The following is a 23680-nucleotide window of genomic DNA, read 5'->3' on the forward strand; positions in this document are numbered from 1 at the left end:
AATAATGTAAACGGTAAAAGAAGGATTTTATAATAATACAAGCATACACAAAAGAAAATTAGCATACAGTAAAAAAAAAAAAAATGAATTTGAATAAAATGCAATTAATAAAATTCTTACTGGAGATAATATGAGAAGCATAATTTGTAATGGCCAAGCATGATTAGCACGCCCTTTTTTGGTATCAGCAAAACTATCCAAAATGTCAAAAAGCCCTTCACAACACTTAGATAACTCTTCATTCGGTTTTTTCTATAACATAAAAAAGTTATACGTAATTTATACCAAAATAGATCAACAAAAATAATAAATTAAGATTTCTATAATATAAAGTTTTAATAAAATATAATGTCACAAGCTTAACATATACTAATGAAAAGGTAAAATACTTTTACAGTCAAATCTTTCAAAATTGAACCTCTGAATTTTAATACCTCCCTAATTCAAAGTTTAACATCATCCCTTTGAAAAATCCTTCTCAATTCAAAACAATTAAGAGAACAATTAAGAATATTTCAGATCTTTATGAACATTTTTTTTCTTCTTTGTACTAAACATTATTAAGTACTGGTGCCTGTAGAAATACTCATATGTAAACAGTGATAACAATAGAATAATACATTACAGTTAAGTATAGAGCAGTAAAAATTATGGTTATAACTCATTTCTCTATTTAATCATTTGGATTTAAATTTTCTCTATGAAACTGAATCTGCCTTAATTCTCTCTGTAGAAAATTTGATTTCTGTATGAAATCAGCAGTAACAGTTTTTATGTTATTACTGTCCTAGGATATGTAGGGAGAATATTTTCATGCTGTACAATCTACTTTGTGGCAAGATGTTCATGACATTTATCAAGTTCTCCCGATCCATATTTCATTTGGTATTTATTTTCCAGACATTGACAGTATGTCTTGTCTTGACATTGAATGTATGTTTTGTTGCATCATGATCTATCATTATAGCCACTTTGCTTTTGTATCTTGATGGACTTGATCACAAATTTTATTCATGCAATATACTAGCTGAAATATTTGATGGGTTTTTCCCTTGATTTTTCCGAACAGCCATTTATTAAAACTGATTTATTGTAAAAATTTATAAGTAGTTTTCTTTTTGCTCATCTTTAGCAAGTGACATAATCTAAGTACTATATGCCATAATAATTTGTCTCAGAGGCTATTTAAAAATCAGACCAAATTTTTCTCCACTCCTCTTGAATATTTGTTATTATTTTTATCTTCAAGAAATATAGCTACGTGTGCTCGTTAAAGAAGATTCCTTTTAATTTCTTCCTGTTAAACAAATTTCTAGCATATTTGAATAAAACATCACTGGATAAAAATATTTGTTCTCTTATATCTAATAAAAACTGTATTCTCTTAAATAAGAAAAATAAATAAAATACATCAATAGGAGTCCATTTAAATATTTTTATTAAATGCGCCTATCTAAAAATTTGGCATGGCTGATTCAGATCTATTACTAAAAACTGCACTTAATTTGTTGGATTTTGCTTTCTTAATACAACGGATAAGAATCAAATAAATTTTCTTTATGCAGTAGTTTGATTTTTGAATAATTTTTTTAATTTTACTTAACAGAGAACTGAATTATTTTTATTCTGCTTTTGAATTTTTTTGTATTGTTATGAGTGGTTTTAGATTATTAATTACATACTACACTACTGTAGCTTTATATGCATGCATTTTTACAACTCTTAGAATATTACAAATGTCTACAACTTCTATGAATGTTTTTCCTACTTTTTATTTTTTTATCTTTGTAAAATATATATTATAGAATTAAAATATCCAATTCTGTTAGTAGAGGATAAAATTTTGGGAAAATTATTAATTTTGTACTAAATTTTTGGTTTATTCGACCTCTATAAATCTAAACCAAAAAAATAAATAAATGGTCTTGTGAGATTCAATTTGGAGAGATTTGAATATATTGGTAGAAGGATACAAAAATTACAGATTTACAGTTATAAGAAGATGATCCAACAGATCCTAAATCGACTGGAAGCAGTTAAAACCAGCCATTTTTTAGTATAATGACAGAATTTGTATGTACATTATACAATTTTTGTAAACATATAATATATTCTTGCAGCACTTGATATTGTAGTGCGAATTATATCTCAACCTGTTCTTGAGATATGAATTACATTGCAATGACACAAAAGGAAAAACTAAATATATCTAGATACACGATTATAAAAACTTTTTTTAAAATTTAATTTAATTTAAGAGGAATCTACTCACTGTTTCTCTCTGCATTTTAGGGACAACTTCTTCTTTCTTCCTTTTTTCCTGTTTAGCCTCCAGGAATTACCGTTCAGGTATTACTTTAGAAACCCACCGGCTTGGTCTAGTGGTTAACGCGTCTTCAAAAATCAGCTGATTTGGAAGTCGAGAGTTACAGCGTTCAAGTCCTAGTAAAGCCAGTTATTTTTACACGGATTTGAATACTAGATCGTGGATACCGGTGTTCTTTGGTGGTTGGGTTTCAATTAACCACACATCTCAGGAATGGTCAAACTGAGAATGTACAAGACTACACTTCATTTACACTCATACATATCATCCTCATTCATCCTCTGAAGAATTATCTAAACAGTAGTTATCGGAGGCTAAACAGGAAAGAAAGAAAGAAGAAGAAGAAGGTATTACTTTAGAGGATGAAATGTATGAGTGTAAATAAAGAGTAGTCTTGTACAGTCTCAGTTCGACCATTCCTGAGATGTGTGGTTAATCGAAACCCAACCACCAAAGAACACCAGTATCCACCATCTAGTATTCAAATCCATATAAAAGTAACTGTCTTTACTAGGACTTGAATGCTGGAACTCTCAACTTCCAAATCAGCGGATTTGGGAAAATGCGTTCACCACTATACCAACTTGGTGGTTAATTTTAGGAACACCTGAATATGTACAGAATCACTAAAAAGGTTGCAGCAATAAAAAAAAATCATACCTCCCTATGAAATTGAGATAAAGTATTAATAGGAACTGCAAAGTAATAGAGATATCAAGTTTCTTTTTAAACATGACTTGCCAAATCCTTGAGTCGTTGTGCACAATGCCTCTTGCCACTGTCAGTGCATGGCACCAGTTCAGCAAAGTTTACACTTGGGAATTCCAAAGACAACTTTTCAAAATGTGCTGTACAAGCGTTTACACCTTCATGCTTACAAAATTCACCTTAAACATCAAATTAAACCTACAGATCACAAAAAAAAATCCAATGTTTTTATGATTCAACGTAAAAACTATTGTGTTGAATTCTTCGCAAGTAAAATACTTAATAACATTGACGATGAAACATTTTTAAAACATGTTATGCTTACCGATGAAGAGACTTTTCATCAGTGGTTGTGTCAACTGGCATAATTGTAAGATATGGGGATCTCAGCAACCTGATGAAATTATTGAGTATGTCATACATTCCACAAAAATAAATGTGTGGAGAGGTTTGATGTCCAATCGTGTGATTGGACCATTCTTTTTTCATGAGCCTTCTACCACAGGAAATGTTTATTTAGGCATGCTACAACTGTGTGTTTTCCTGCAAGTTGACCAAATTGAGAACCCCTCTCACTTTAGACTAGGTGTTCGACCCACTCTCAATAAAAGATTCCCTAATCATTGGATTGGTAGGACCGGTTGTGTGCTTTGGCCTCCGAGAAGCCCAGATTTGACACACTTAGTCTTTTTTTCTATGGGGACATTTAAGATAACGGATCACTGCTGCTACTGCCACAGTTACTACTGATCACAGTAAGTAATCGACTTACTGCCCAGCGGACCTGGGCAGAAGTCAATTATTGGATGGTAGTTTGCTGAGCAACCAATGAAGGTTATATTGAAACATTCTTAGGTATGTAAAAAAAACTTTTTGGGTTGGTGAATTTTTAAAAAAATACTCATTTAATTATCTCTGGTAGTTTCTGAGATATGAGTTTTTAAAATTGTTGTAACCTTCTTCAATGACCCTATATAATTCTATATTATATATAATTCTATATAATCTATAAATCTATATAATCTATTATATCTATAATAATCTATAATTCTATATATATATATATATATATATATATATATATATATAGAGAGAGAGAGAGAGAGAGAGAGAGAGTGAGAGATTAACAAACATTTACTTTTAATCAAAAGTATAGTTTAATGAACATTATAAGTAGAGGATCATTGCTTAATTATTACTATATCAAATAATAATTAACAGTAGAAAAGGAATTTTGAGAAAGGTAAGAATTAAATGAATAAATGGAATAACCTAACTTAAAAGGTGAGATATCTGTATCATGCAATTTCATCTTAATTACTCACGCAGTATTCATGGTTTATGTAAACATCATTCAGAAAAAAATAATAAAAAAGAAAATGCAACGTAATCTAAAACTGTTTACAATGAAAATAAATTGAGATTCCCAGAAATCAGAAATATAACTAAAAATAACAAGCTCAATAAATCAGAAATAGTAAAAAAAATAATTAATAAATATAGTTCTGGGACTTACCTGAACTTCAGCAAATTCATGAGGATAAGTATCCATCCAGTTCCAAATAGCCTTTTCTAGGGCAATCATTAAAACCTGATGAGCTGATTTCTTAAGCAGTTTAAATTTTTGAATTGTTTCTAAAAAAGAAAAAATAGACATTCCAACTATCTATCTGAAAGAATAATAACATTGCAACTTAAGACTTCAGAGTTAGAGGAACATTTTTTCACATTAAACCTGTGTATTTTTATTATATTTTACCAATTTACTTATGAGGTCTGTAAAAAAGTAACAAGAATTTTTTTTTTTGGCAGCTAAAATGATAACAATGCAAAGTTACTAGTAAACATATGGTTATATGAACAGTTGATTTATATTAGGTATTAATATTTTTAGTCTATTGTTCCCATGTGAAATGTAAGCAAACTTTTCGTTAAACAAATTTTTGTTGTGCATTACAAAACTGAGCGATACTAATTATGAGTAATGTTGTGCAATCAAGTTTTGTGTTAAACTATGAGAATGCTATTGAAGCTTTTTCAAAATTGAAAAGGGCGTATGGATATGACGCTCTGTCATGAGCCCCAAGTTTTTAGGTAGTTTAAAGCATTTTCAAATGGCCGGGAATCAGTTGTGGACGATCCATGTTTTGGAAGACTGTTAACGTAAAAAGGTGACGACAATGTTGAACAAATCAGAGACTTGATATGGTACGACCGGTGAATAACTGTCAGAATGATTGCAGAACAACTAAATTTCAACTGTACCACAGTCCATCAAATTTTGACAAATGAAATGGATATGAAAAAAGTTTGTGCAAAATTGGTCCCAAAAAACCTCACTGTTGAACAGAAAAACAACAGGGTGGAAGTATGCAGCTATCTTCTAGGGCAAATTGTAATTGATTTTCTAAAAAAATTTATCACTGGTGATGAATCTTGGATATTTGAGTATCAGGAGTGGCACACTTCAAACTCACGACGTCCCAAAAAAGTAAAAATGAGCAAATCAAAAATCAAAACCAGCTTATTTGTTTCTTCGATAGTAATGACATTGTTCATAAGAAGTTTTTGCCTGCAGATCAGACTAAATAAATATGTTTACCAAGAAATTCTTGAATAACTGTGGAAAAGTGCTGCCTGCATGAGACCAGTCATCAAAGACAACTGGATGCTGCATCATGACAATGCACCGTCACACTGCACTCTTAATTAATGAGTTTTTGGCAAATAAAAACATTCCTGTAGTTCCTCAACTACCTTATTCACCTGACTTGAGTCCCTGCAACTTTTTCCTGTTCCTGACTTTAAAAAAACACCTCAAAGGACACCAGTTTGGAACAGTAGAAAACATTTTAAAAAAAGTAACTGACCATCAGAAAGATATTCTGGTTTCTAAGTTCCAACATTGCTATGAAGAATGGGAAAACCATTTATAGCATTGCGTAGCTTCCCAAGGAAACTAGTTTGAAGGTGATAAGACAAGAGTCCATGTATAATTGGATTGTAAATAAAGAGTTTTTCTGAATCAGCCTCATAACTTCATTTATAGACCTCATATTAACTTACCTTTGCCACTTTCCTTTATATGTATTTTACATCCTCCAGAAACTTAAATCTATATCATTTTACAGTTAAAAAAGGTTATATTTAACTGCAAAGATAACTAGAGTTAAATAAGAATAAAAATGATTATTTAATTATGGGTTTAAACATTTCAATAATGGTTCAGCTAATTTTTAATTCTAATTCAAATCATATTTGATTTCTAATGTAGACAGGCTACGGCAGTTAATGTGTAATTTCAATTCAAATAAAAATAAAGAAATTCACATACCACATAGAAGTAAACCTCATACAGTAAAACAAACAAATGGACATAAGAAAAGGAATATTTATATAGCTGTAAAGAAAATAGAGAGATATTTGAACACTACTGTATAGTCTTGTCTCAAGTGTAACCTTAGCGAACTTAAAATCACCAAAGAATGATTCCTAAGAGATATTTTTTTTTTTTTTTTGTCTTCAGTCATTTGACTGGTTTGATGCAGCTCTCCAAGATTCCCTATCTAGTGCTAGTCGTTTCATTTCAGTATACCCTCTACATCCTACATCCCCAACAATTTGTTTTACATACTCCAAACGTGGCCTGCCTACACAATTTTTCCCTTCTACCTGTCCTTCCAATATTAAAGCGACTATTCCAGGATGCCTTAGTATGTGGCCTATAAGTCTGTCTCTTCTTTTAACTATATTTTTCCAAATGCTTCTTTCTTCATCTATTTGCCGCAATACCTCTTCATTTGTCACTTAATCCACCCATCTGATTTTTAACATTCCCCTATAGCACCACATTTCAAAAGCTTCTATTCTTTTCTTCTCAGATATTCCGATTGTCCAAGTTTCACTTCCATATAAAGCGACACTCCAAACATACACTTTCAAAAATCTTTTCCTGACATTTAAATTAATTTTTGATGTAAACAAATTATATTTCTTACAGAAGGCTCGTTTAGCTTGTGCTATTCGGCATTTTATATCGCTCCTGCTTCGTCCATCTTTAGTAATTTTACTTCCCAAATAACAAAATTCTTCTACCTCCATAATCTTTTCTCCTCCTATTTTCACATTCAGTGGTCCATCTTTGTTATTTCTACTACATTTCATTACTTTTGTTTTGTTCTTGTTTATTTTCATGCGATAGTTCTTGCGTAGGACTTCATCTATGCCGTTCATTGTTTCTTCTAAATCCTTTTTACTCTCGGCTAGAATTACTATATCATCAGCAAATCGTAGCATCTTTATCTTTTCACCTTGTACTGTTACTCCGAATCTAAATTGTTCTTTCACATCATTAACTGCTAGTTCCGTGTAAAGATTAAAAAGTAACGGAGATAGGGAACATCCTTGTCGGACTCCCTTTCTTATTAGGGCTTCTTTCTTATGTTCTTCAATTGTTATTGTTGCTGTTTGGTTCCTGTACATGTTAGCAATTGTTCTTCTATCTCTGTATTTGAACCCTAATTTTTTTAAAACGCTGAACATTATATTCCAATCTACGTTATCGAAAGCCTTTTCTAGGTCTATAAACGCCAAGTATGTTGGTTTGTTTTTCTTTAATCTTCCTTCTACTATTAATCTGAGGCCTAAAATTGCTTCCCTTGTCCCTATACTTTTTCTGAAACCAAATTGGTCTTCTCCTGAACACTTCTTCCACTCTCCTCTCAATTCTTCTGTATAAAATTCTAGTTAAGATTTTTGATGCATGACTAGTTAAACTAATTGTTCTATATTCTTCACATTTATCTGCCCCTGCTTTCTTTGGTATCATTACTATAACACTTTTTTTGAAGTCTGACGGAAATTCCCCTTTTTCATAAATATTACACACCAGTTTGTATAATCTATCAATCGCTTCCTCACCTGCACTGCGCAGTAATTCTACAGGTATTCCGTCTATTCCAGGAGCCTTTCTGCCATTTAAATCTTTTAATGCTCTCTTAAATTCAGATCTCAGTATTGTTTCTCCCATTTCATCCTCCTCAACTTCCTCTTCTTCCTCTATAAAACCATTTTCTAATTCATTTCCTCCGTATAACTCTTCAATATATTCCACCCATCTATCGACTTTACCTTTCGTATTATATATTGGTGTACCATCTTTGTTTAACACATTATTAGATTTTAATTTATGTACCCCAAAATTTTCCTTAACTTTCCTGTATGCTCCGTCTATTTTACCAATGTTCATTTCTCTTTCCACTTCTGAACACTTTTCTTTAATCCACTTTTCTTTCGCCAGTTTGCACTTCCTATTTATAGCATTTCTTAATTGCCGATAGTTCCTTTTACTTTCTTCATCACTAGCATTCTTATATTTTCTACGTTCATCCATCAGCTGCAATATATCGTCTGAAACCCAAGGTTTTCTACCAGTTCTCTTTATTCCGCCTAAGTTTGCTTCTGCTGATTTAAGAATTTCCTTTTTAACATTCTCCCATTCTTCTTCTACATTTTCTACCTTATCTTTTTTTCTCAGACCTCTTGCGATGTCCTCCTCAAAAATCTTCTTTACCCCCTCTTCCTCAAGCTTCTCTAAATTCCACCGATTCATCTGACAACTTTTCTTCAGGTTTTTAAACCCCAATCTACATTTCATTATCACCAAATTATGGTCGCTATCAATGTCTGCTCCAGGGTAAGTTTTGCAGTCAACGAGTTGATTTCTAAATCTTTGCTTAACCATGATCTAAGAGATATAAGCAATACATAAAGACCAATAAAAGTGTGTAGAAAACATTGATTAGATCTAAAAATTATGACAGAATAGCACATTTCTACTGACATGATATGTGTTGATAATCAATTGCACACATGACATCAAGTTACTAAGCATTAAAGAGATAATAAAGCCAACCTAATCATCACAATTACTTCAACATTTATAAGATTTAATATTTATGAATAAATATAAAATTTCAGCTACAAACATCAGAACTAGAACGTGACAAAAGTTTATCATCTCAATTAATGTATGATTTCTTTTATAATAAAGAATGAACTTTTATAAATGCTTTTAATAACCTTTTTTGTGAAATTTTATAATAAATAATTTAATGTAGTTAAAAATAATAAAATAATAATTTAAATAAACAAGTGATACAAACCATTGAGTAGTTTTGTTAATTTTACAACGTCTACATTAATATGAGGTATTAACTCAATATCGCTATAGTCAGGATTTTCCTCAGTACTTGCACTTAATTCTTGTAATCTGAAATAAAAATTGTATAATGTAAAAATGCAAATTATGAATATTAAATCATTTTCATCTATAATATAACAAAATTCCTTGCTAAAATGTTAAACTTTGAATATTAGAACTCTTTGGACTGTAATTTTTAATCAGGTAATAGTTTAAAATTATACATACATGTACAAACTTCCATTTTGCCCCTATGCTTTTCTAAGTAATTAAACCATCAGCAGTAAATTTTAGAAATTATTTTTCCTTTAGCAAATGGTCTCACATGTTCATTAATACACAGTTTTTAGTATATCAAAAAAATTTCTAAAATGTGTTCTTTTTTTATTTTCTAGTTTAGATAACATATGATAAATAAATTATAAATTGATTTGGAAAAATTTGCCACATACATTTTCTGCTGTACCAGACATTCCTGTTCTGAAAAATAAACAGTTATACAATGTGTGTATTATCAACAAGTGTGCATGTGCGCATGCACCCACAGCAAACTTTATATATACAGGCCTATAACAATAAGTTTTCTTCTTCAACCATAAAATTATTAGCTACTGCAACAGAATATTTAATCTATAAAAAAACCTACTATAGTAAACAAATTATGCTTGACATCTGTGATAATGATAAAAAAATATTTTTCAAGTCTTAATGATTGTCCATTCTTCTATAAAATAATGCAATAAAGAAGAAAACTTTAATAATAACTCGTGTTTTATTTGAAAATACACTACTTTTTTTCTGATTCTAGCAGGAGAAAATTCCTGTTAATGGAATAATCTAGAAAGTGATATAATATTGGACTTAGTTTTTCAAATAATTCACTTCTTTCAAGACACCATTGTTATATTCCACTTTCATCTAGGTTACTTTGATATTGACAATGGTAGACCAAATTATTTGTCTTTACATATGCATAATTTATACAATAAGAAGGAACAATTTATCACAGTTATTGTTCTGCAGTCAAGAAAACAAAACTTTATCAACTTTAAATCAACTTTAACAATTAATAATTCAAGTAAAAATTCTCAACATTATAATATTAGGCCACCAAAAAAAAAACATTTACTGTTAACAGGAATGTGGAAATATTCTGTTATAGTCAGGAATCAAATGAATCCAGGGCCCACTACAAACATTGTTACTGAATATACTCTTTAAACCTTTTTCCATTTAAAACCAGATATATCCTTTACTAAAACATGGAAAAAAGTAAACATACAATACAGAAAAGTAATTTACAATACAAGTAATCCAATTTTACTTTAAGTCTCTATGTATATTTATATTTGTATATGCTTGGGCATGTGTGTGTGTGTGTGTGTGCGCGCACACACACACACACACACATGTATGCACATGCTCAAAAATCTTTCTTACTATTAAAATTTTTTACTACCTGGCAGATATTCTATTGAAAACAGCATTAAAAAAGTTGACACTCAGAGCAAAAAGAACTTTAGATGCCAAATGCTTCAACTGATGATTTGAACCATCAGTAGGAACCTCTGTAAAAACAAAATTAATAAATATTTAACTACGACTATGAGAATAAAATCCATATTTTTTTTTATTATTAAAATTATTATGTCTATTATTTTTGTATAAAAACAGCAAATGTTAATGATAGAAAAAGACAAAGCTGTTCAGGTAGAAGTAAGTTCATGAAGAGCATTAAAATAAATTGATTAATTTTTTTTGAAAATTCTAGTTAATGGATGTAATGTTTAGGATCGGACTTTTTAACTTTTCTCCAAAATAAAAACTTTAAAAAGTCAGTTCAAGCCTCCAAGAGGTACAGCTGGATACACCTACAATAAATAGGAGAAATATAATTGGTGAACTGAATCTAAACAAACTTTACAACTTCATCTATCATCAAGCCATACCCCACTATCACATCTAGAGTTGTAACTCAGGACCTAGTACTGCCACAGGTGAACCTTTTACAGTCAACCATGAAACGTTTTATCAGGAACACTCTACTGGTTGAACCAACTAACACCAGAATTCAGAGAAGGTAGCACTACAATACAATGGGCTACCACAAGAAGATAACATGCAATCAGCAGCATTGGAATGCCTTAACACCATACACATGAACAAGAATGATACAAAATCCAAAATCAAACTGAAGGAAATCACCTCCACTTCAACACACAATGTAAACTCACTCATGCAGACTGGTAGACTAAAAATAGTAACCGATCTAATGAACCAATACAAAATTCTCATCATGGTACTGCAAGAAATAAGAAACTGACCGTATACCATGGAAACTCAAGGATAGAGCTCTACAACGGTACACCTTGGAAGAGATTAATGAAAAGTGTCCTACAGTTTGGAACAGACTTTTTGGTCAGCCTCAAAATAATAAAATCTGTATAAAAATTCAAGTCACAATCCCCAAAAATCTCAAAACTCACCCTAAAGGCATCTAATAAAATCTATACAAGGTGAGCATCCATAATAGATGCTCACGCCTTCACTAATAATAAAAACAAAAAGATCATAAAGAAACAGAAAAGTTCTGGGACCCACTCAACCAGACCATAAATAACATCCCCAAAAATCATGTTAAATATCTAATCAGAGACTTCAACACTCAACTAGGCAACTGATACTGCGACATCAATGGAGAATGGCCTGCCCAAAAGAAAACGAATGAAAACAGACAAGATTCATTGAACTCTGCAGAAACTGAAAACCTTGACTACACTAAAGGAGAATAGCAACTAAATCATGTCTTCATGGACAAAGAGATCTACAATGAAAAAGTACTCCCAAGGAATAGACACAGGCTCAGATCACTATGTAGTTAGAATAAAAATTAAATTCACTCACCAAAGGAAGTAACAAAGCCAAGCCCCTAAAACTAAAAAAAAAAAAAAAAAAAAAAAAAAAAAAAAAAAAAAAAATAGCTATAATGAAGAATGAAAATTACCAAAAAATAATAATCACGGATAAACTAAGATCTAGTCAACAACTTTAAACAAATCGCAGAATTGGCCCCAATAGAAAACTGTAAAAAGCATCAATGGTGCAACAGCAAATGTGATGAAACAATGGAGAAGACATCAAGCATGGCTATTACACCAATCCCAAACATCAGAAACATCGTTTCAAATTCTAGTAAAACAAAGGAAAGAAACCACGTGAACCATAAGGAAATAAAAAGACAACAACATAAAGATACATTAAAATTAATAGAATTCAACAAAACACAGTCAAGAAACTACCACAAAACCTTCAAAAAACTAATCCAAAAATACAAACCCCCAACCCTACTAATGAAGGATGAAATGCTTTTTATCCTTCATAAATATTACGGTTAATCAGGTCCATAACAATAGACAACGTGGAGATCCTAGCTGAATATTTCAACCAACTCCTAAATTGCAAAGAACTGACAGAACTCCTAAAATTTGATACCAACACCACTGGAAAACATCAACCCTCCTACAAAAAAAATCTACAAAGCACTGGGTGCAATGAATTACAAAGCAGTGGGAGATTAGACCTTCATATAGATCTGGAAACATGCAGGAAGGCCAGCAAAAATCGCCCTTCATCAACAGCTTGTCAAAATCTAGATTAAAGAAGAATTACCCAACACTGGACAACAGCCCTCATCCACTTGTTACACAAAAAAGCCGACAAAACAGACCCTAACAACTGCAGAGGAATCTCACTCCTAGACACTACGTACAAAATTCTTTCAAGAATCATCCTCAACAGGATCAGTTCACAGGTTGAGAAAGAATTAGGAAAATATCAGGGAGGTTCAGACCCTAGAGGAGGTGTCCAGACCATAACATGAGTTTCAAGCTAATAATGGATTACAACAGGAAAAGAAACAGAGACATGGCAATAAAATTTGTAGATTTAAGGAAAGCCAATGACTAGATCCACAGAGAATCCCTACAAAAAATTCTAAGATACCTCGGACTAGACCCCAAATTAATAAACATGATAAAACTGACCCTCACAAACATTAAGTCAACAGTAAAATTCTGAGGTGAACTCTCAGATCCATCTGAGATCAAAACAAGACTGTGCGAAGGTGGACTCTCACCTCTACAATTCAACTATGCTCCGGAAATTGATAATGAGGGAATTAACTCAAAAAATACCTCCCAAAAATAAAAATTTGGCAAAAAATCAAAACAAACTGCTTTGGCTTCGCTGACAATTTGGTACTTCTAGCACACAACAAAGCTAACACAGATATTATAGAACTTCAAAACAATACAAATAAAATTGGCCTCAAAATATCATTGAAGACAGAAATTATGCCAACACAATTAAAAGAAGTAAACAAAGATGGTAATAAATTCAAAATAATAACCCAATTTAAATACCTTGGAGAAACAATAACAAACAACCTAAACAAAAAAAAACCCTGAATCCAAACAAACTAGCTAAAGCACAAAAATTAACCTGGTACACTTAAGAGTAAAAAATGTATATCCATAAATACAAAAATAAGACAATACAACAGTTATAAAATCAGAAGCCACATATGTAGCAGAAACACTTTCACCTAAACAAATAATCAAAGATCAATAGAATTCAGAAAATCAAAAGAACTGGAAGTACCTGCATCAACAAAAAGTACCAGAAAGACGAGCAGCGGTAGATCATGCCCAGCACAGTAGGTAGAAAGAGTTAGAACCCATCACTAATACCACACATAAGAGGAGTCTAGGATTCTTTGGACACATCATAAGGATGCAAGATTTGAGACTTCTGAAACAGCTAATACAATACAATCTTGACTTGAAAAACACCAAGGCATGATGCAGAGAAACAAGAGAGGATCTGAAGGAAATTGGCCTTACATCAGAAGACACCATAGGCAAGATAAAATTAAATAAAAAAATCAAAGACACTCGCTTCACACTTACTCACAAGAAAGAAACTCACAACACAAACATTTTCAACACCATAAGTACAATAAACAAAGTAGATAGTAAGTTGTTGACACCACCTATCTTGCTTAAAAACATAGCTTCAGTACATTAAACTGCACCAAATTAGACAGCACAGACTAATGAATTTTGGCCTGGTATAATTTATTTTTAATTTTTTTTAAATTACGTCTGTGGTTCCAGTCAGCAGCAGCAGATATAAAGCCCATTAATAAATTGATTGTCTACAAAAATTTAAGCTCAGGATCAATTAGAAGCCAATTAATCTTAATCTATTTTGTCTCGTAAACATCAAAAAAATATATAACTGCATTGCATCTGATGTAGCAATTAACAAATTGATTTCTTTGCAAGCTAGTATTTGTTTAATTTTTAGTAATTACACAGCATATTTCATAATTTCTACCAAAAAACTATCATCAACATCATTTTCTGATTGAGTAGATAAACAAAACCTTTGGTTTAACATCCTATTTTTTTTTGTGTGTATCATTTCACAAAGATCTAACAAAAATATTTGGTGTCAAAAATATTTTATACTGATGGGATTAAGATTTTTTCTATTTTTATTTAATACCAAATGCATAAAATAAATTTTATCCAACTAATTTTGTAATTTTCTTTTGCTACCATACACTTACCAAATTTAGATAATGGTATGGCTATTAAAAAAAGATTGTGAATAATGAAACGAAGAAATATATAAGGAATAATACAACTATTACATTAAAATAATAAAAGTAACATGCTAGCTGATTCCTAGCTAAATGTACAGTATCTTTACATTGTGATGATTATACAACTTCTGATTTTTTAAGAAAATAGCATTTTGTAAATTAATGAATGACAGAGATAAAATTGCCAATCATTTACAAATAATTTTCTGAAGATCCCCAAAATTTAACTACACTGGGTACATGTACTTCTATACTGATGCCATTTATTAAAACCAAATGATATTAATGTTGACTTAAAATTAAAAAAGTATAAATAAAAAACTATTACTATGTGGTAGTATATTAGTTATTATAATTATATAACTATTATACTGATTTATTTAATAGACTAAAAAAGCTAGTGTTAATCTGATACAGATCATATTTTATTACTGGGAGGGAACTCTCAATTGAAATTCAAACAAATATTCTGCACAGAATTATTTCATATTTTATTTAATTCTTTTCCCCTAAAATATTTAAATATTTCACACAAAATTGTATATAATTAATTTTTAGTGAATTTTTCCAGTACATGTTGTTTTAATGGTATAGAATTACATTCCAGCCCATAAAAAAATTTCTGAAAATTGAGAAATTTCATCAATTTAAAATTTCAAGAGCAATTCTCAATAACAAATTTTTGTAATACAATGCTTCCACCCCAACTTACACTTAGAAATAATTCTGGAAAATATTATTTATATAATACTAATATATTACAAAACCTCAACTAATATTTAAAACCTATTTTTTTTTGGCTAAAATCTAATGCTGCAGAAATATAAAAAAATAAAGATATTGAGACTATATTGATTTATCCTGATGTCAGTGTTAATGGTATTTATTTAAATTGTCACAAATACTGAAAACTACTTCAAGTAATTTTACATCGAGCTACTGCAATTACTACTGAAGATTTTGGAAAATTATTATTAAAATAATTCACAAATTAAAAAAAATTTCTGAAATAAGTTGTTATAGTTATATTCCAAAATATTATATTAAAAATTATATTCCAAATGTATTTCTAAAACAAGTTTCAATTTTTAAAAAAGCTACTCGTATATTTTATACCACAAGCTTTTTAAACAGAAATTAATGAAAGTAAGAGAAATACATGATTATGAACTGATTACAAAATTCTGCTGTCATTCTGGTAAACCAACCTCTAAGTTTAAAATACATTTTTTAACCTAAAAATCTACCAATATGGTAAAATGAAAAAGGTTAAGGTAAAAAACTTATTTCTGTTATTTGGCATGCATTCATAATGTTATTTGCAACCATGTAATATTAAAATAAATGCATTTAAATGAACCTTATGGTCATTTGTCATAAGCACCGTTCAAAAGTGGTATATTATTACAATTACTTATTACAGTTTCAATGTATATATTAGTAAACTGATAATGGATTTTGATAACACAAATATTTTTTGTAAATTAAAAATTAATCCAGAATGTAAATAATTCAAAGGAGGAATAAGTGATTAACATAACATATAAAATACAAAAATTATATAATAATAACAGCAGCATAAACTATATTAAGAATATGACAATAAATGGTAATCTACCTGAACTATCCATCAGTTGTCTGACAGATAGCAAAAGTAGGTTACATTTTTATAACAATAAATAAACACAGGTATTGCTTAAAGAAATAAAATAAGAAAAATCATTAGTATTAAAAAAAATTAATTACCAATAAACTGACAAATTTCTCGAAGTAAAATTTTTACATTCATTGTTTCATCAAATCTTGTTGTATCTTTGGGCTGATTAGAGAGGCATTTCTCTAATGTATCCAAAACTATTAGTAATGATTCATAACAATTTCTTTCCATTTCTGGTCCATGAGTTCTAGATCCTGCTGCCTATAAAACATTTTTACAGCTGCAATAAATCTTAAAATATATTAATTTATTTATTTTTTAAACCAAATTCTTGGCCTTTAAAGAGCACATGAAATGCCAGAACAAATTTTAATTGTCAATTATTATATATTAATATGTCAAATAAATAATAAAATTTTATCGGAGTTAAATTATGAGACCACTTCATTAACAAAATAATAAGACATAAAAAAGCATCTAAAACTGTTTTCATTACTTCACTGCTTAAAAAATTACATCAAAATTACATTATTAAAAAAATTACATCATAACAATCCTTTGCATTAGCTTAACTTCATTTTTATCAGTATTCATTTTAAAATATTAAACACGTTATAATATATATCTTGTTGGGGAAAAAATGAGCACTTAAAAAATTTAAAACTGTAACTATAACTTGAAACCTTTTTCTACAAAGTTAGTTGATCATAAATGAATTTAAGCACAATTTAACACAAATAGATAAAGTAGTAGTAAACTTAATTTCACTACATCATCCAAAATTATATCAAATGGATCAGCATCTCTTATAGACTTATGCTAACATGAATGCTTCAAAATGGTTTTCTACGAACAATTGTTCAGAGCATGGTTTCTTTGTTATTCAACTTAGCACTTTCCCACAATCATTCCATGTTCTAATTGAGATGTCAGCTGCCAGATCGCTGAAATCAAATCAGAAACAAAACCTTAAAGTGAAATAACTCTGCATCAACAAAATTACATGGACTGACGTTCGACATACCTGCTGTGAAACAGAGAAAAGTTATGCGTGGCAGAAAAAAATCTTTTAGCTGTTTTGTATTAACCATCACTAACTTTGTTCTGATAAATTAGCCTAAAGAACCTCTCAGATTGGAAATTGCCCATATGTGCCCACGTCTTTTTTGACCATATGTGAGTTTTGCTTCGTCTAAAAGTTGGTAGTAGTACACAGAATTCACTGTACGATGTTCATGGAGAAAAATCAACATGCAAAACTCAAAAATACTGCGGCCAGAAACTTTCCAGCTGACGGTCAAGTTTTGGTTTTAATGGGTGCAGTCTCTCCCTTTTTTCACCACTCCATAATTGTCTGTTTTGATTCTGGGGTGTAATGGTGCACCCAAGTTTTATTGCAGAACATGATTAGCTACTTTGTATTAACTATCACTAACTTTGTTCTGATAAATTAGCTTAAAGAACCTCTAACCTGGCATCCAATTCATAAAAAAAAATTCAAAAATTGTAAAAAAAATTCTCCTTCAGCTTGGTAATGACTCAACGACCACTGGCACACCTCTAACTGATACAGCTTCTGACCTTTGGTAAGAAGATGAGGGACCCATCGTGCTGCCAATGTTTTAAATCCAAAATCACCAGTAACGATTGCCTGAGCACTGCTGTAGCTTATTCCGATCTCAGAAGCAATTTCTGCAATTATTAATCGATGGTCGTCCTTCATAAGGCAACAAACCATGAGAACGTTTTCAGAAGTGGCACTTGTCCTAGGGCATCATTGGTAACCTTCATTTTCAACTAATTCTTGCCCTTCCAAAAACTGCTTATGACATCATACAATTCAGTCTTTTTAAGTGTGTTCTCCCCGAACTATGCCTGAAGTCGTCTCAAAATTTCAGATCGTTTCATGCCCTCTGCCACTGCCCAACGTGCAATGATACATTTTGCTGCTCTGACATTGTGATACTGACTAGAAAAAAGTAGTGAACTGGCTTTCTAAGAGTGGGATCCCCTGCACGCTGCACCCAACATATAACACTGAAAAGCCACGCGTTAATGACAACAAAAATTCCAGTTTATATTTGATTCACCCTCATATTATTGAACTTCTGAACTGCATAAAATGTGAAATTCTTTCATAATATTTACCAGAACAAACAATTTATAAAAATAGATGCTGATAGTTAAAAATTAGTTTTACACTATATAAACAAAACACATAAATTTACTTCTACTTCTTTTAAACAGTAACAAAAATTAAGGATGGCAATCCAAAAAAAAACAGAAAACTAAAAAAGCTAGAAACATGCAACTCTGCAGATAAGTTCTCATGGTAAATGATAAATGATCATTTACCATGAGAACCATGATGGTTCTCATGGTTCCTAATGATAAATGGGGGAGCATTCAAATTATTAGAGTACTGAAACTCTGAAATAATAAGAATAACTAGACAAGAGGGAAAATTTAAGTTAAAAAGTTTGTTTAAACTTTTTCTGTAGTAGGTTATAGGATATCTTATATCCAGCACACAGAAGCCTATCAAGTTCCTTCTAATGACTTCAAGTTGTATAGTAAATTAAGAAAAATTCAGAAGAAGTAGGGAAAAAATTTATTTACATATTTGAATTGACTATGATGCAATCCTTTCAAAGTACAAATACTGATGTCACTGTCAATAGCATATCTGGAACTCTTCATTTGAATTAGGGCATGCGTTATAGATATTCAATCGATTTTTATCAAATCAAAATAGCAATTCTTTAAAGCTGATTTTATTTTAGGAAATAAAAGTAAAATATCACAAAGGGAGTGAACAAGGAAGCCATGGCAGATCTGAAATATCTATGGATGTCAAAAATTGCCATACCAACCGTGCACTTTCATATGGCACATTATCATGATGAAGAATCTTGTTGGTTCATGATTAGAGAATCTATTTGTCTATCTAAGAATTTGTAAATCTAAGAATTTAATTTTGGATAAATATGGACTCATTTTTTTAATTTTTCCCAAGAACCTTTTCTACAGTAGTATAGATTTACTGTTTTTCCAGGAAGAACCCACTCTTTGTGACAAAGAAGCATATAAGCATGCATTTCCCTCTTCACTTTGATATGTGAACTTTCTTTGGCCTTTGTGATCACTATGAACATCAAGTTTTGACATTTTGACTGCAACTATCACTACATAACTCAGTTCTGTTTCGCTTGTTATTGTACAGTGAAGATCAGCTGTCGCACTACTCTGTCACCTTCTCTTACTACTTTTACTTCACACTTTACTTTAATTAAATTTTATCATACTAATAATAATAACAATCTAATTCTTTTTTATTAATTAAATAAACAAGATTTAAGAAATAAAATATTTTTAGCTGTCCTTGTGATCAGCATCAGTGACTGTACTGGTATTCTTACACTGGTCCACTAATATTACTTTAGGTAATTGATAAAGAATGTACTGGATTGTACCTGTTCAATTAGTACTATGTATTTTATATATTCCTTAATGTTTAAATGCGTTAAGATTTGGCATTTTTTGAGTATGCATGGAATATTTTTATATTCCATGCATATTTATGATTTGTGTTTATTAGATGGTTGGAAAATGTTGACTTTCATGTGTCCCTTTTTTTTGAAGTTGCATCCCGCTTGAACATAGACAAATGTTTCTGCAGTAAGAACAGTTTATATAAAGTAGAAATTAAGAAATTTATATATTCCAGACCATTAAGTTTATGTGATAACATGATACTGATCAGTTTTATTGTTTTGAAGGCTGCATTATAACAAAATGTTTAATTTATATATCGATTTCTTAAAGCCTTTTTTGTACAATAATATGATGAATTTTTTGTTCAGTTTATCTTAGTTTTTACTTTCATTTACACTTACATTGTGTCAATGAGTGCTATATGTCAGTGTATTCTTAATATTTTGTAATGTTGAATTTTCATATGGTCTTCAGTAATAAGTGTGTTGCAAAGTCATACTGTCTAAATGCAGATAGTTTATGTGAGATCAGGTAGTTTGAGGTGTAACTGAGACTGTCATTTATTCATATAGTGTATTTTAAAGTAGTATTTTCGCTGATTGCTTTGGTATCATAATTGTTATAAAAAGACATAATCATTAAACACACTGTTCCAGGAATGTTAATAACTGAACAGTTTAGATTGCACAATGTTCTTACATTAGCCAAATGGAAAGCAGCTTCAAAGAAAGGCATAATGGATACTTGAAAAGGTTCTAAATACCAATATTTATTGTATTGGTCAATAATAACTATTTCATAGACACAAATTAGAAATCTACCATTGCTGACAACAACCCTCACACTTCATAAATTCACAAAAAATACATCTTAACATATTTCAACAATGTGAGATGCATAAATACAATGTTACACTGAATGAACACACACAATACACATCCATCTCACATTTCTATCACATTCTAAGTACAACCAGCCTACTTATGAGGAAAACCTGCCAGCAATAACATTAGCGAATAACAGGATAAGAACAACAGAATAAGTCACTGAAGATAATAGCAAGAGAATCTAAAAAAATTGAAATAAATGATTAAAAACATTTTTACAAAATTTGGTTTTATTAGCCATTTCCAAAGCTTATATTTAAATTAATCTTTATCACCAATCATTATGGAAAATAATAAAAATTAATCATATGAAAATTTTTAATTTTTCATCATATAGCTGGCATATTTTTGTATTTTAATATAATTGTTAGTTAAAAAATATATAGTGATTGTACATTAATAATATCATTTTTCAAGCTGTTGATGATGACATATCGTTAGTAAATAAAAACTTGCAACTGGAAACCTCAAAATCAGTATCACACTTCTTTCGGTAGAACAAGTTAACTCACATTAATATCTCAGTATATCTATAAAACTAACTTCTGATTTGGCTAGTAAAAAATAAGCTGATAGAAAAGGTTTTTATTATTTACAAATAACATGTGTGTGATACACACAAGTATCTCCACAAGTCAACCACTTATACTATAAGTCTCTTATAAACTGTGCTACTCTACAACTCTCCCCTTGTAAAAACACAAATCTCACACCTCAAATATGCTAAATGAATAATGTTTTTGATAAGGCAGGACTATAATTCACTAGGTTTTTTTGAAAAATAAACTATATCAAGATCAGCCAATTAATATTGTTAACTCTCCTCTAATGCCAAACATTTCTCTCCAAATAAATAACAATTTAAGTCGGCCTACAAAAGAAACAGATTAGTGCAGATGTATGCAGTAACTCAATAAACGAAATATACATGAATACAGTATGTAAAAAATAAATTAATTAATTAAAAGCTGATGAATGCAAAAGAAAATGCTTACCATTTCATTTACTCGTTGTAATATTTTTGTTAGGCCAGATATAACAAGGGAGAATCGATACCGACTTATCTGTATTAGGCATTGTTTTATTTGTTCTTCATTTACTCTTGAATGTGTAGTCTGGGGTCCAGCTTTGCATGGCAACTGAAAAAAATAATATCATACAATACTGCATAAATAAGACAAAGCAATACAATCGACAACCAATAATTTATTAAATTTTATGGTTCACTACTTTTAATTTCAATTAATTATTAAGTAACAAACTATATTTAATACAGGAAACAAATCCAAATACGATAAAAATAATCAAGCTACTAATTAGATTGCTGTTGATTTATGTGTTCATAATGAATCAAAAAAGGAACGCATCAACACACTAATTTTTATGAACAGTATACTATTGTAATCAAATTATCATAAAATGTAAAGCTAGCCTTAAATTTAAGTGAGGTTTTCAACTCAATGAAATTCAACGTATTAATTGTGACTATGACTCTAAATATTGTAAAAAAAAAGAAAGTGAAATAGGTATGTAATTTCACAACTTAAGATGCGCCCGGTACAAGGAGACGACAGGATTTGGGGGCAATCAAGCCCTGTTAATGAAACGTCAGAGCCATGCCGTAACAAACAATATACAATGAATGCAATTATGTTATAAGCTCGTTTCATTCATTCTAGATAACTAGATTGGAGATACGCTGTCATTAATGCATTCAAATGTTAGAGCTCCTCCCATTTCCCCCAACATCGGTCTGCTTTCATTCATAAAAGCTGTATCGATTTTCCGGAACTCTTGCAGAACTTAAAAACTGAATAAAAAAAGGAAATAAAATAAATCAGTATGTGTTATTCAGTTACTTACTTTTTCCTCGAATCTGCATATTAATGATGAAACCCATTCCACGGGTTTTTGAGTAGCCATTTTTTAAAATGACTCCAAAAACACGGAGTAATATGAACCGTAAACATCACAAGAACGCCATACCCATATGACTGCAATCATGCCAATGTTAAAGCTCGAAAACTCCCTACTTATTGTACTGTCCAGAGCAGACGACAGCTAAGCTATATTTTTTTTGCAAAGTTACCGCGAAAAGTAATACGTTTAATTCTGTTCACTGCATAAGTGGGAAGTCTTATGTGCAGGCGGGTAAAATTGTGAGACTAGCGCCAATTACTTTCAGATAAATATGTTTATTTCTCGTTTTCAGTTCAAAATAGCCTATAGAATGGAATTTTATGACTGATTTAAAACAAAAATATTAATTTTTGTAGTTTTTATCAAAGATGAGCTCATCAAATTTGATATAAATATTCCTTTCATTTTTGTTGACTGAAAAATAGAAAATTTTTATTTTTAAAAACTTACTGTTGTTAAATGTGTGTTTCTCAGCATTATTATAATAAATACTAATTATAAAAAAACAAATTTATCTAATTTTGTTAGCCATGATAACATTTAAAAATAACTGAAAATGTGTTAAAAAGGACAATTGATTAGAAAACAATGAGCAATAAATAATAGTAATAAATAAAACTTTGATGAACTCACTAGCCTGTGCACATCAACCAATGTGAATTTTCAATCATGTTTATCTTAAACCACTCTCAGAATATAATTATTAACACTACACTGTAAATGACTGTTATTATTTAACGATTTAAAAGTTAAGCAAAAAAAAATCCCTTTTTTAAAAAATATGCCTTTTGTCTAAACAAACAGAAATAAATGACCA

At 30.3% G+C, this 23680-nt stretch overlaps 1 protein-coding gene across 1 annotated transcript in view; it reads right to left on the reverse strand.

The window, feature by feature from the left end:
• The window catches only part of Nf1 (neurofibromin 1), a 162794-nt gene extending 139863 nt beyond the window's left edge, over positions 1–22931 (reverse strand). Inside the window, exons 1-7 of the mRNA XM_075367248.1 lie at positions 22807–22931; positions 21939–22082; positions 16651–16822; positions 10696–10804; positions 9199–9305; positions 4551–4669; positions 121–252 (exon numbers count right to left, since the gene is read on the reverse strand). Of these exons, the coding sequence (XP_075223363.1) occupies positions 121–252; positions 4551–4669; positions 9199–9305; positions 10696–10804; positions 16651–16822; positions 21939–22082; positions 22807–22866 (843 nt within the window). The 5' untranslated portion in view covers positions 22867–22931. The remainder of the gene's footprint in view (positions 1–120; positions 253–4550; positions 4670–9198; positions 9306–10695; positions 10805–16650; positions 16823–21938; positions 22083–22806) is intronic.
• Between the last annotated feature and the right edge of the window lie 749 nt (positions 22932–23680).

This window comes from Lycorma delicatula, chromosome 5 (genome assembly GCF_047948215.1).
Source record: "Lycorma delicatula isolate Av1 chromosome 5, ASM4794821v1, whole genome shotgun sequence".
In the NCBI taxonomy this organism is placed as follows: domain Eukaryota; kingdom Metazoa; phylum Arthropoda; class Insecta; order Hemiptera; family Fulgoridae; genus Lycorma; species Lycorma delicatula.